Consider the following 14,881-nt stretch of genomic DNA (forward strand, 5'->3'; position numbering starts at 1 on the left):
AAATTATTATATATGTAATTTTGTTTTAATTTGTATTATTATTATTATTATTCCTTTTTTCTTATTATTATTATTAATATTATTATAATTTTTATTTTATTATTACACAATAATAATAATAATAATAATATTAATATTAATAAGAACATGGATGTCCTTATTATTGTTGTTGTTGTTATTATTATTATTATTATTATTATTATTATTACTACTACTACATATTTTATAAGGGTATTTATGTATAATAATAATAATAACCCTAAAGCCTAATGAAGGTAATAAAAAAAATTCAAATTAAGGATCCATTGAGTGTATATCGTTAAATGAAGTTGTAGTTGAGTTAAAATAATACTTTAGTCAAAAAATAATAGTAATACTCTAGTGGTGTTGTACTGAAACTGCAATGGATATAAAATGAAAATGAATGTTAGGTCTCACATATTGACGGTATATTATCAAATGAAACTATAATTGAATAATACGGATATTTTAGTAGTGTTGTAATGAAACTACAGTGTGTATAAAATGAAACTAAAAAACAAGTGAGGTTGTTACATGGACCATAACGGAATTTGTCGTCTACCAATGTTAATGAAAAATATTTCAAACGACGTCATTCATCCGTTTTCTTTATTTAATTTTTTTTTTTTAAATTGCATCTTTGAGCCCTTAATTATACCAAAGTTCTGACTCAATCTCTTAGTTATGACCATATGTATTTTTTACCTGATGATGTATAAATGGGAGTGTAAAAGTGGGTGTGTTATGTCGTTCCGCTGAGGATTGGGGCTATGACACGTAATTGTGTGAATTAAGAATACTAGGCACTAGAGTATGTGAATCAACTAGAATCCAAGCAACTAATAACTGAATGATGGAAAAATAAAAGAAAGCAATTGACTAAGGAGTAAACTGTATGATAAGGGAATGGGTCAGATTAGGGGAATTGTAATCTTGATGTTCTGACAATCTCAGAATTTGGGAAAGAATATTTAACCTAGGGATTTATGGGCAATGCACATAAGAATTCAATTCAGCTACTTTCGTAATCAATAAACAGAATTAGGCTACAATTACCCCACTATCATGATGCATCAATCATAACCTTAAGCACCTAAGCATTGTAAGCCCCCAAAATTACCCCTATTCTCATAGTTGGAAAATTAGGTTGAAATTGGTAAGGCTCGAGGTCTCCATCCAACTTTCGTTGTAATGAATCCCTCTCCTAGACTAGCAATTAATTGTGGCCATCAATCAATGACAAGTAGAAAGAAATTCCCAAATCAACATAAACCCTAGGTAAAAGATTCAATCCCTTTATGCAATAATCACCAATTGAACATCAAGATTAACAATGGATCCCTAATCCAAACCCATAAGCGAATTACTCACGCATGATTGGAGTAAACAAAGCAAAGAAATAATAAATAACCATAAACATTGCAAGAAATCTGAAAAGAAAGTAAATAAAGGAATAAGATAACTTAACTGATAAAGAACAAATCCAACTTCAATCCGAGATTCCAAGCTTGAAATTAAATAATCTAATGTGAAACTAATCTAACTATGCTAGGGAAATATAAAGAGAATAAACTAAAACTAACTAGGGTTTTGAACTCTGTAAAGGGAACCTCCTTCAATTGTAGAGAATAGGTAGAATATATAGGAGGTAGATGGGCCTTGGCCCATTAGGCAACTTCCAATTCTTTTCCAATTTGTATTCTTGTTTCCTTCCTTCCTTGTAATTTCCTTTTCTTCCAGAACTTGTCCAAAATGTTCCAAAATTCCTCCTTTGTTGTTCCTTGTAGATAATTCAACACTTGGACAATATAACACACAAACAATTCCCAATTTCACTAGGATAAGGGAAATAAGCAACAAAACAACTAAAATAAGGGGTGAATTATTGTACAAAATAGTAGATATCATTACCCCTCAGTTATGAGTAAAGTGGTAAGCTTGATTCCCAACGTTTCCATCTCAACTTGACAAAAAACCCACAAATTCCATATTATTGAAGGGGTAAAGTAGGAAATTCTCATCATATTCTTCTTCTTATATTGAAACCGCATTCGCAACATTATTTTCTACTTCACACCCTCATATTTCAAGGTTCTTCAATTCCAAATGCATTTCAATAAATCACATATGAAATTTCTCATATTGCTCTTATGAGAAATTCACCAAAGGAGTAACTTGAAATTTTTAGTGTGTAAAAATTCTTTTTGTAAGCTCTATAGTAGCTTAGTCAAGAATCGTATATCCTCGCAACATATAAAAATTCTATTATGTATATCCATCATCAGACAACTTCTCATGGAAAAAACATGTGCCTCCAATTTATGTGCATTGTGATAGTCAAGATGCAATTGGTATGGTACAAAATAACATGTATAATAGTAAGTTTAGGCATATACGTGGTAGACATAATACCATTAAACAACTTCTCATAACGGGTGTTATCTTTGTTGACTACATGAGGTCAAAGGATAATGTAGTAGATCCGTTAATGCCGAGAGGTAAATTTACCTCTCGATTGACGCCGAGAAGTGAGTTTTACTTGGTGAGTAACCTTTCGAGCGTAACTTTTCAAGTTTCACCCTTCGGATGTACCGTTATGGAATCATGTTAATTATAGTCAGTTTTTGGAATTAATTCCTATTAATTTCAATTTAAGTTTTGTAATTAACGATCGTAACTAATGTGTTAAATTTCATATTAAGTTGTTGGTTATAATAAAGGTTACAAATATGATTTTAAATCAAATGTTAAATGCCATTGTTTATTGCTACTCCGCATTTATTTATCCTACTCCTATAAATACCTTGGTGTTGGGCAGAATTGTTAGTTGTTGATTTTGAGAACTTCAAAACTCTTTGATAGCATTTACTAATAGGAAAGTTTCAGAAAAAAATTTCAAATTGAAAACATCCAAATGCATTTACTTATTGTTTTCCAATTCTCAAAACTGAAAATATTTATCCATTTATTAAGAAATTAGAAACACACCTAAAAGTTTGTTCTCTAATTTGAAAACACACTGGTGAACAGTAACAAAGCAAAGCAAAGCATCGATTCTAGGCAACAACAGCTTTTCTTCTTTTTTCCTCACTTTTCTTCTCCGGCCAATTGTGACTTCAATACAATCTTTATCTTCTTCTCTACTGCGACTTCCGCCGACTACGACTTTCGTCGTCTGTGACTTCAATACAATCTTCCTCTTCTTCTCTACTGTGACTTCCACTGACTACGACTTCAATACAGTCTTCCTATTCTTCTCTACTACGATATCCGCAGACTGCGACCACGAGAAATTCAAGAAAGAGCTCGGTCGATCGGGAGATGAGAAACAATGCCTCCGAATTCAACTTCTTGACTTCGTCGTCCATCTTTAGGGAATTCTTCTACGCAGGTCTGTCGTCCAAAGAGCTCGGTGGATCAGGATTTGGAGGCAACATGTCCGTTCTACGCCATTTTCTTTAGGGAGTTTTTCTGCCATTGATGGTTTGAAAACTGGGAATAGAAAACAAGTTTTCAAATTCAGATTTCGAAAATAGAAAATAGAAAACAAGGAATTGAAAATAGAGAATGAAAATAAACAGACCTTGTTTTTCCCTCTCGCTCGAAAATCATTTTCTATCAAAATTTTGTCTAACACTTCTACAAAAATTTGAAGTGTTCTCCACATATTGTAGTTCGTCAAGAGTAATATAGGTTGAGTGATCAACTATATTACTGTAATTCATTTTATCTTTGGAGACTGACGCTACAACACTACTAACACCATCGGGAGGTATAGAATTGGTTTTATGAAATGTGTGTGTTACACACGACTTGGATTTTCTTTGTTTCGTTATTTTCTCCGTTGAGTTTATATTCTCATAATTCAAACCCTTTATTTTATTTATTTTTATAAATAAATTTGTATTATAGACTTATTCGTCCATACAAAAACAACAATAGTTATATCATAGATCCAAAAGAGATTGCCAAGTAGGTGGAACATGATTATCATATCTAAAGGTTACGAATTCGATTCTTACTAACACTCTCTTGGTCATGCCCGTCGCATAAGAGTTTAATAGTGCGATTTTCCTCATCACCCAAACAATAGTTATAAATAATTTAATAAATGTTTTTTAAAAATAAAATTTAAAGTGACATGTGTTGAAATGTGGAAGACATAACCTACTATACAAGTTTTTTTGGACTCAATTGCACTATTTTACAGGTCTAGGGGATCTAAATGAAGCTTTTTTTTACTTAGGGGACCTAATTGCACTATCCGAATGACTTAGGGGACAATTTGACACTTTTCCCTAATAATAATAATTAATTCCTTTTTTGGTCCTAGACTTATAGTGCATTGGACAATTTTAGTCCGGATTTATTATTTTGACCACATTTTGCCCTGCCTTTGTTAAATGTGGACAATTTTAGTCCAACGTTAGTCAATCCGTTTGTCAACCGTGAAATGTAGGGGTATTTCCGTCCTTTTAGGTCCATGGCTTAATCAAACAGTATAATAAAGCTGAGCAACGAACTCCTTCACCATCTGCAGATTCACATTACAAAAAAAATACTCAAAGCAAAGATCAGAGGCAACAATCTTCTTCACCATTCGCAGATTCAATGGAAGGCTCTCTTGGTGCATCCTCAAACTGTTTTGGTTCTTCAACTGCTGGGAGGAAGTGCTATTTGTATGAAGAATGCATTTCGGTTGAAGTTTGTGGATGCGGTCAAGAAATGATTTTGAGAACATCTTGGACAAATGAAAACCCGGGTAGGAGGTACTGGGAATGTTCAAGACATAAGGTTAGTAATTAATTTTTCTTTTTTTTTTTTTGTAATTGCCCGAGTCAGAGAATGGATCTTAGGGTTTTTTTTGTTTGTTTGCAATATTTTCAGGATGGATTCATGAGGTGGTATGATCCACCAATGTGCCCTAGATCAAAGAGGATTATACCTGGGCTTTTGAGGAGAATTAACAAAATTGAAGAAGAAAATGTAAAGTTAAAATCGAAGCTGAGAAGTCTCGGGGAAGATACTGAAATCAAATATATTCGTAGGAGTGGAAAATGCACATCCATGAGGATCTTAGCTGTAGTTGGCATGATTTTAGTCATAATTTCTTATTTTATTAGTACCGTAGGGAGAAATGGGAGCAAGAATGTATATATGCTCTCATAAGAGTGAATTGTAATGAAATTGGTTAATGGTTAATGGCCTATGGTGTATGGCTTATGGTTAATGGATTTTGGTTATTGGTTTATGGTTTATGGCTTTTGGCTTATGGTGTATGTTTTTTGTTTTTAGCTTTTGTGTTTTGGTTTATGGCTTTTGGCTTATACTATTTGATTAGCTCGTTTGGTTTTTGGTTTTTGGTTTTTGGCAGTTGGGTTTTGGTATATGACCAAACAGAATGAACCATGATCTCATAACATACACACTATCAATCATAACATACATACTGTCAATCAACCATAAATACACAATAAAAATGAACCAAAAACAACCTGTATTTTTGTAACCCCTCGCCTATTCCTATAAGACTAAGGTTCGAAAAATATGTCTTTAGGCTATGAAATTCATAAGATGATCTCCCGATGCTTCAAAGGAATNAAATTCATAAGATGATCTCCCGATGCTTCAAAGGAATTTTTACAAGGGAGTATAGTTGTTATTAAGCTGCGATCATACGTACCGGTCGCGAACCGTAAAATTTTTAAGGAACGAATTTTCAGCTCGGATTTCTTAGGAAATGGATGATTATGCATATTATGACTAAGTATGAACTTCCTTCTTAGTTAAGTTGAAATTGGACGGGCTATAAGAGCAAAAATTTATTTTGATCGTAGCATCGCTAAATTTCGCGGTTTACCGAACCTAGCCCAATTTTGAGGTTTAGTCTGGAATAAATTTTTTTGGTTTCAAAATTCTTCCTATTTAAATTATTTTCCACCGAAACTTTATCTGTTTGGACCACAACTGATAAGTTGAAAAATTTTTATTTTTGGAACCACAAGATTTTGACAAGTGTCACTTTCTCTACCACATCTCTTCATCCATATTTTATTATTATTATTATTATTATTATTATTATTATGAATGGATAATCATCCATATATTTTATTATTATTATTATTATTATTATTATTATATATATATAATATCACGTATATATATATGTGATAACTGATAAGAATGTTGAAGTTTCATTCTTATCATTCCCATTTCCCATTTCCCATTTCGTGAGAGAGAGAGAGAGAGAGAGAGAGAGAGAGAGAGAGAGAGAGAGAGAGAGAGAGAGAGAGAGAGAGAGAGAGAGAGAGAGAGAGAGAGAGAGAGAGAGAGAGAGAGAGAGAGAGAGAGAGAGAGAGAGAGAGAGAGAGAGAGAGAGAGAGAGAGAGAGAGAGAGAGAGAGAGAGAGAGAGAGAGAGAGAGAGAGAGAGAGAGAGAGAGAGAGAGAGAGAGAGAGAGAGAGAGAGAGAGAGAGAGAGAGAGAGAGAGAGAGAGAGAGAGAGAGAGANAGAGAGAAAAGTTTCAAGTTCCAATCGCAATTTGTTCGGTAAATTTCTATTTTAATCGGTTCAAAAGCTTTGTTTTCCTTCCTAGATCATGAATCTAAGTTAAGATTTCTGTAATTATGTGTTATGTTGTTGGTGGAATCCTAGGGTTTTAAGGTGAAATTGGGGAAATCAACTCTAAGAGTCTTCTACAAGACTAGTAACCCGGTTGAGGTAAGGAATCTCTTAAGTCGGTTTAGTCACTTGAAATTGAATAATTGATTGTTTGGTTGAAATATGATGAAATCTAAGTAAAATTGTTATGTACATGTGGTATGTATAATATATATGTAATTGTATTTTACATAATATATATGTACAAAATGTTGTGTTAGTGAGTTCTCATTAATGGTGTTGTTAAAGTTGTTATGAATATGGATGTTGGCAAATAGATTATGAGATGGTGGTTCTTGGATGATTAATAGCTTATGAGTATATTAACGATGGATTTAAGGGGTACTTAAAGTTTAATGGTGATTTATGGGCAATAATGAATTTTGTTAATTAATGATGGTGGATTAAGGTGATGATTAAGAGTACTTAATGATTAATTATGGTGATTTGGTTCACGTTGAAGCCTAGTGATGAGGATAATGTTGGACTAAGGACTAAAGATTTATGTTAAGTATAGATTGGTAAGTTGTTGAAGGTGAGAAATTGTGGACTAAATATGAGTTATGGGCATCATAAATATGTAAGGATTACAATATTGATGGGTTAAGACTAATGAGGGTAATTGTGCATATGGGTTATGGTTTATTGATTTAAGGTGGAAATCAATTATGAATTATGGTTAAGGGCGGTGATTAGTGATTAAAATGGTGTTTAGGAACTATTATTCTTATTAATAAATAAGGAAAGTTATGAAGATTATGAGCTTATAAGGATTATGATTAAAGATTGGATTAATGATGGAATTAAATGAGGATGATGGAATGATGGATAACGTTATTGATGATGGTGATGTCATTATGTTGTTGAGCTAAGATGTTGAATTATAATTATGGTGGTGATATATAATGCTATAATTATGGTACATGAGTTATGAATTGGTGATTATGAATTAATGGTTTAGATTAATGGATAATTATGGATTATGGTTAATAATGGTGTTAATGCTTTCGATGACTTGATAATGATGTTATAATGTTGTTGACTTGTTGTCGATGATGGATTACAAGGTTAGTAGTTACTAATGACAATAATTAATGCTTAAGAGTGATTAAGGTCAATTGTTGGATTATGGGTGACTAAGTATCGATTAGGGATGTGCAATATCCTCAAGTTATGATCTAATGGTGTTGATCATGGTGGGAGTTGTTGATGTCGACAGTGACAATGATAACTATCTATTGTTAGTTAATGGTGGAACCATGATTATGGATCACCGATGATGATTGGATTGTAAGATAAACTGAGATTCATGATAAGGAATAAGTATCGGGAATGGATATATGTAGTGTTAGTAGAAAATATATAAGTATCCGATGAGTGACCAGCTTGTGTTCAGTATTTTCTCAACTGTGTTTTCTTCCAAATTTTGCTCGTACTTGAGCTATGCTTGAAAAGCCTTTGGGGCTACTAAAAAATGTTTATGAAAACTTACGTTGAAAAACGTATGCTATTTTGGTATGCAGGTTGTCAAAACCTTATTTTAAAAAGGAAAATACCATTTTTAGTGAGTGTGTACCTTACTGGAATGATGAGAAAATGATGTTAAAATGAATAAAACCTTAGTTTGAAGGAGTTACGAGGACCTTGTTGTCTTTTTACCTCGGGCTATAATTACCGAATGTTGTCATTGAAATATGTACGGTTGTATTCGTACTTAGGTGAAGTCTATTCGCCGAGTCTCTACGTCACTCATGTATGGCTAGACTGTGGGGGTGTGCACACTTAAGCGTATTGACTTCGTCGTCTCCGGGTTGGTGTCATTTTAATGGACCTAGGCGGGGCCACACTAGGGGCCATTCTAATGAACCATCGTCCAAGGGACCGAGAAGAGAACTTGGGTAATGACCGCAAGCCCATGTTCCAGGTTCAATCGGTCAACGACAAGGAATATTCAACATTTCCTATAAGGCCTCATACTTTGAAATGAAACTAAGTCGAGTTTTCACAAGTAATGGTTGAATCAATGACTATGATGAGATATGTGATACTAGTTCCAAGGAACTAGTCGAGTGATGTCTGAGAAATGGGATATTGTGAAGATGTCAAGTATGGTTGTGAAAATTCACGCGTGTATCGTGAAAATGATGAAATTCCTGGAAATGAGAAGGTTTGCAAATTCATCTGAAAGACATGAAAATGATTTTGAGCGGCAGTTATGCCATTATTCTTATCTGAGAAAAGCTTTACATGATTTAACTTATATACGCTACTATACTATCTATGAATCATTTAGTTGCAGGTAGATTTTCAAATCATGGGTAAAAACTTTACAAACTTCCAAATTATTTATGTTTTCAAACCTTTGTCTACTTTTAAGTGACAACGGATTCCCTTACTTAGCCGTCGTGCTAACTACACATCGATGTGTTTTCCTTATCAGATGCAGTGTAGCGTGGGCCCTTGTAGCCCGATGAGCTCTGAATAGGATGGAGGTACAGGTTGAGGTCTACTCTATCCTAGAATAGACACCCTGGAAGAATTATTTCCATATGTATTAAGTTTGATGTTGTATATTGATGTTGTAAGTTTAGCCTGTGCACTTAGAGTGGAGGTTGTCAAAGAGGTGATAGAATTCACTCTAGGTGTGGCGGTAGCACCCAGTTTTCTGCTGATAAGATGTAAGCTTCCGCGATGTGAAAATTGGGGTGTTACAATTTTATCTCAAACATATTATCCCAAATATACACTGTCAATCAGCCAACCATTCATAACATACTTAATGGTGTTAATTGACCAAAATATACAGAATGTTAGGACCAAAAACCAACTGTTCATAGCATACTGTCTATAGTGACTACAGAATGTTAGGACAAAAAACCAACAGTTCATAGCATACTGTCCATAGTGACTACAAGTGACCATAACCAAAAATAGATACAAATAAGTGTACCATAGTCACTACAAGTGAGCAAAAATCATATGCAGTTGCAGCCCTCCAATGTATCAATCCAGGTTGAGAGGTTTGTCAATGGTGTTACTGAATTGACACCTGAGACTAGTTCTAGATCTTGTCCTAGGATGATTGGAAGTGGTTGCAACTGTTGAGGACTTCTTAGTCCTTTTGGGAGTAAGTCTAGAGTTTGCAACTTGAGTAGCACTTTGAGACTCCAAGTCCTGTGTCATGTCAACTTCTGGCTGAGTTACTATTATTTCTTCATGTTGAGGCTGAACTCCAACTTGATTGTCAAACAAAGAGGCAACCCTTTCAGCTTCAATCCAGAAATGCTGAATTTGTTAAATTAGTGATCCTTGAGCATCAGCAGCAGCAAATGGTTGTTGAACAGCAGCATCAGGAGGTTGTTGACCAGCAGCAGCAACACCAAATGGTTGTTGAACAGCAGCAGCAGTACATTATTGAGCAGCAGCAGTAGGAGGTTGTTGACCAGCAGCAGCAGCACCAAATGGTTGTTGAACAGCAGCAACAGTACATTGTTGGCAGCAGCAGTAGGAGGTTGTTGACCAGCAGCAGCAGTAGGAGGTTGTTGACCAGCAGCAACATCAAATTGTTGTTGAACAGCAGCAGCAGTAGGTTGTTGAGCACTTTTCTTCTTCGTGTTCATTCTTCTTTGATTACCTACATGACAAGAAATTAGACCACATAAATTAGTAAAGGTATCTGATCTCATTTTAGGAACAACTTTACCAATGTTTGTCATTACCTGTGATTGCCTTCCACTCCTATTTTCTGCGCAGGTTCTTGAGTTGTGCCCAGTCTTGTTGCATTTCCTACAATGCTTAACCAACAAACTAGGGTTCATGTGTGTCCCATCTAGACTTGTTTCACATCTGCCCCTCTTTCTTAACTTCTTTGGTCTCCCAGGCTTAGTATTATACAGTGGAGGCAGTGGTGGTTCCTTTGTTGATTTGGGCCACTCATGAGAACCAGCAAGTGGATTAATCCTCCCTCCATAAGTATTTAAGTATGTGCTGATTGAGTAGCAGGGGTCAACATAATGATGAACAGGTCCCTTCCCATGTCTCATCCATATAACACACACCGCATGTTTACATGGTATCCCGGTCAACTCCCACTTCCTACAACTACAAGTAAACCTCAAAAGATCTATTGTATGCTGCTCTAACAACCCTATCCCAGCCATGCATCTTATCTCAAACAGATTATCATCACTCTACACCCCTAAACAACCCGCAGCAGCATGCTCTACAAGTGCTATCTTTTTCATAATGTTAGGGCAAAAAGGTCCCTTCCATTTCAAGGATTGTTGTCTATTTCATATAGTTTAGACATCAACAGTTTTCTAATGGTCTCAGCACAAGAGATTAGAGGTTGTTCCCTAGCTTCTAAAATGAGTGCATTAAAACTTTCAGATATATTATTAACTAAGGCATCACACTTAGCATATGGAGTGAAATGGGACCTTGACCATTCAGAAGGATGCTTATCTCCAAGCCATTCATATGCTTCCACATGTAGATTCTTCAATTCTGCCATACACTCAGTGAAGCTGTTGACGGTTGTTGCCTTGGCTGCTGCCCATAACGCATCCTTGATAGCTTTGCCCATGAATCCTGCTAGTTTCATGTTACCATGAAGATGCCTCACACAGAATCTGTGTGAGGCATTAGGTAGAACTTCTGCAAAAGCAGGAAGGAGCCCTTTCTGTTTGTCTGCAACTAAAATAGAGTGCATTAAGTAGACAGTAATTAAAACAGCAATGAAAACAGTATGAAACAACTATTAAAGCAAAACAGAATGGTGTAAACAGTGATTAAAACAGCAATGAAAACAGTAATTAAATAGAATGGAAACAACTATTAAAGCAGAATGAAACACTATGTTACCTGAGATAAAGGTTAGGTGTTCTTGTGCTTCCCTTGTGATCTCTAAATCTGTCCTGAGCAACGCCAAGAACCAGCTCCAAGAATTCTTAGTTTCTCCTTCAACGATGGCATACGCTAGTGGAAAGATACTGTCATTCCCATCTAACCCCACAGCAGTCAACAATTGACCTCCAAACTTGTGTTTTAAATGGCAACCGCCAACCCCAATAATTTTTCTACAGAACTTGTACCCCTCCTTTGAAGCCTCCCAACTGAAGTACATCCTTAGAAATCTTGGTTTCCCATCATACAACAAATCTGTTACCTTCACACGATATGTAGTCCTTGGGTTAGTTTTTTCAATCTCCAAACAATAGTTATAAATGTTGTTGAAATTTTGTATAGCTTCTCCTTCTAAGGCAGCCTTGGCTTTAACCATAGCCCTATATGCTTGCTTCTTACTAAGCTGAAATTTCTCATCCACCTTTACTTTCTTTCTAAACTGTGCAGTTGTCCATGAGCTATGGTGTCCAATCTCCTTCATCCATCTCTTTGCAATCCTTGTTGATTTTACCATCTTGTTCTCATAGATCCATCCACATCCATCATGTTCTTCATTAAAACTTGCAATTCTCCAAGACAATGCATTTTTTACCTTCCAGAGGTTTATTTTAAAAGGGCAGCCAGGTTGTGTACATCTCACACACATCCTTTCCTTGTCATTTTTAGTGAACTTCAATTCCTTGCCAACATTATATGCATAGTTGTGGACTGCTTCCCTAAATTCATTCTTAGTTCCAAATGTTAATCCAATAGAGAACTTAGGGGTTTGCATCTGAGATTTTGCACTAAAACTTGGCCACTTTAAGTTCTCTTCATCCTCATCCTCTTTCCCACTATCATCATCGGAGAAATGCACACCATCACCACTTCCAATGACATTCTCATTCCCAATTCTAGTGACATTCTCATTGCTATTTGCAGTTACAATCTCATCCTCATTTCCTTCTCTTATCCCACCAAACTCCACATTAGGATCTATATTGGCCTCAAAATCAGTGTCATCATGGCCCACATTGTTATCACTAAAGTCAAAATAGTCTAAATCTTCATTAGACTGTGATTCACCATCACCATCACTATCACCTACACCCTCACCCTCACCAACCCCTTCACTTACTACCCAGACCTCAATTTCCTCAGGAAACATCCCCACATCACAAACAGCCCAACAGTCACTATCATTAATTAGTTCAAATAAGGTACCAGTCCTAGTAGTAGTGAAAAACTTAAATTTCTCTAACATGTTATACCCTAATTCCTCCACTGTTTCTCTTAAGGTTATCATCCCCCACAAATCTATGTCTAGACTATAACACTGAGTTACCCCTCCAACATATCCTATTCCATGTGTTTTCAACGAACCACCATGCCTTAACTTCAAGTTGAACTGGCCACTGTTTCTTCCACTATAATTACCTAACCATTATAATGTACAAATATAATGACAAAAGACATCAACAGTAGGCAAAAAGTCACTAGCTAAACCAAATATTAAAATGAGGTAAAAAGTCACAACATAATGCACATATTTTATGATTCCCCTTAAAGACAAAAAATGTGGTCCCCACCATACGCATATAGCTACACTGAAATCCAACAACAACATAAAGGCTTGTGGTCCACACCTCAATAAGTACACATATATTAAACCACAACCCCACCATATGCATAAAAATATTCTGAAATTCAACACTAAACATAAAAAAAAAACCCCCACCATCATTTCTATATATACACAGAACATCACATTCTCATACATAAAGTGAAACATTCTCAGTCCTGCTCTATAAAGTGAAACAACAACACAACAATACAAAGCTAATGTACACCAATCACCCAGTAGACAATGACAGTAGGCAAAATGTGAAGCATACAGCTTTAACTTTAACTTTAACTTCAAATCCATACACGCATAACTCAAAAAAGAATATATAAAGGCATATATACAAGTAAAATAGGGATTGCAAAGTTTAACATTTACCTATTCTGAAACCTATCACACATACAACTTTAACTTTAACAAATATTGAATTTTACCTAGGGTATTGTAGTCGCCTTCTCTTAGAGGATCCATCTTCCTTGCGCCCTAGTCCTAGCTTTCAACGATCAACAATGGTGTTTAACTTCGGGTTACGATTCAAATTTGTTTGATTTTGGTTCGGATTGCTTCGACATTTGGGTAGGGTTTCGTGGATTTTGGTCGGAGAGTGTTGTTCGTTTGTCTAAGGCAGTGGGCAGTGTTCGCTTTGACTAAAGAGACCAACAAACATACGCTGATTAAGCCATGGGCCTAAAAGGACGGAAATACCCCTCCATTTCACGGTTGACAAACGGATTGACTAACGTTAGACTAAAATTGTCCACTTTTAACAAAGGCAGGGCAAAATGTGGTCAAAATAATAAATCCAGACTAAAATTGTCCAATGCACTATAAGTCTAGGATCAAAAAAGGAATTAACTCTAATTATTATTATTATTACTATTGTTGTTGTTGTTGTTGTTGTTGTTGTTCTCTCTCTCTCTCTCTCTCTCTCTCTCTCTCTCTCTCTCTCTCTCTCTCTCTCTCTCTCTCACACACACACACACACACACACAAACAATGCAAATTTATACATTAGAAGTTCATTATAATTGACATTAAAATTTATGTTTAATTTGCACTTTTCTAAAAATAATTATCTAAATACTTATTGTAGTTTGTATGGTATTATGTAGTAGATACTACTTTTGGTTGGGATTACTCTAAGACTAACATTATCCTAGCTAATGTACCCCCTTTCTAATCTATGTAGCAAGAGAGATAATTTTTTATTATTATTATTTAATGCCAAATGTATTGCAAGAGGAAAGAGAATTAGTAAAATTAGCAAATGGAGAGAGAATTAGCTAATGAGAGGAAGAACACAAACCTTTATGGCAAAGCTGTAAAAGCTGCCGGAAAAGGACTATCACAACACACCTTTTGATTTTTATTATTTTTTAATATTATTTTATTATTATATTTATAATATAATATTATGTGGGATCCATTTTTGAAAGTGAGAGAGATTTGCATGGATGTAAAATAAATAGTGGAGAATTTACAAATTTAATGATGTGGAAATGAAACCCATTTTAGAAAGTGAGAGATATTTGCAAGGATAAGGATAGCCTAAGTTTTGTTAATTCACCTTTGGATAGGTTTGTCAATCTCTTTGTCTCATTGCTTGACCACTTCTTTTTTTGTTAGTAGTGTCTTATGTGCAATTGTGTTACTGGTGCTAGTTTGCAAAAAAAAAAAAAAAAAAAAAAAAAAA

At 35.0% G+C, this 14,881-nt stretch overlaps 1 protein-coding gene across 1 annotated transcript in view; it reads right to left on the minus strand.

Annotated features, from left to right (window-relative positions):
• Window positions 1–10,953: 10,953 nt before the first annotated feature.
• Window positions 10,954–14,881, minus strand: part of LOC116010799 — a 7,752-nt gene continuing 3,824 nt past the window's right edge. Inside the window, exons 2-3 of the mRNA XM_031250308.1 lie at window positions 11,544–13,001; window positions 10,954–11,375 (exon numbers count right to left, since the gene is read on the minus strand). Of these exons, the coding sequence (XP_031106168.1) occupies window positions 10,954–11,375; window positions 11,544–13,001 (1,880 nt within the window). The remainder of the gene's footprint in view (window positions 11,376–11,543; window positions 13,002–14,881) is intronic.

The sequence above is a fragment of the Ipomoea triloba genome, chromosome 2 (genome assembly GCF_003576645.1).
Source record: "Ipomoea triloba cultivar NCNSP0323 chromosome 2, ASM357664v1".
NCBI lineage: Eukaryota > Viridiplantae > Streptophyta > Magnoliopsida > Solanales > Convolvulaceae > Ipomoea > Ipomoea triloba.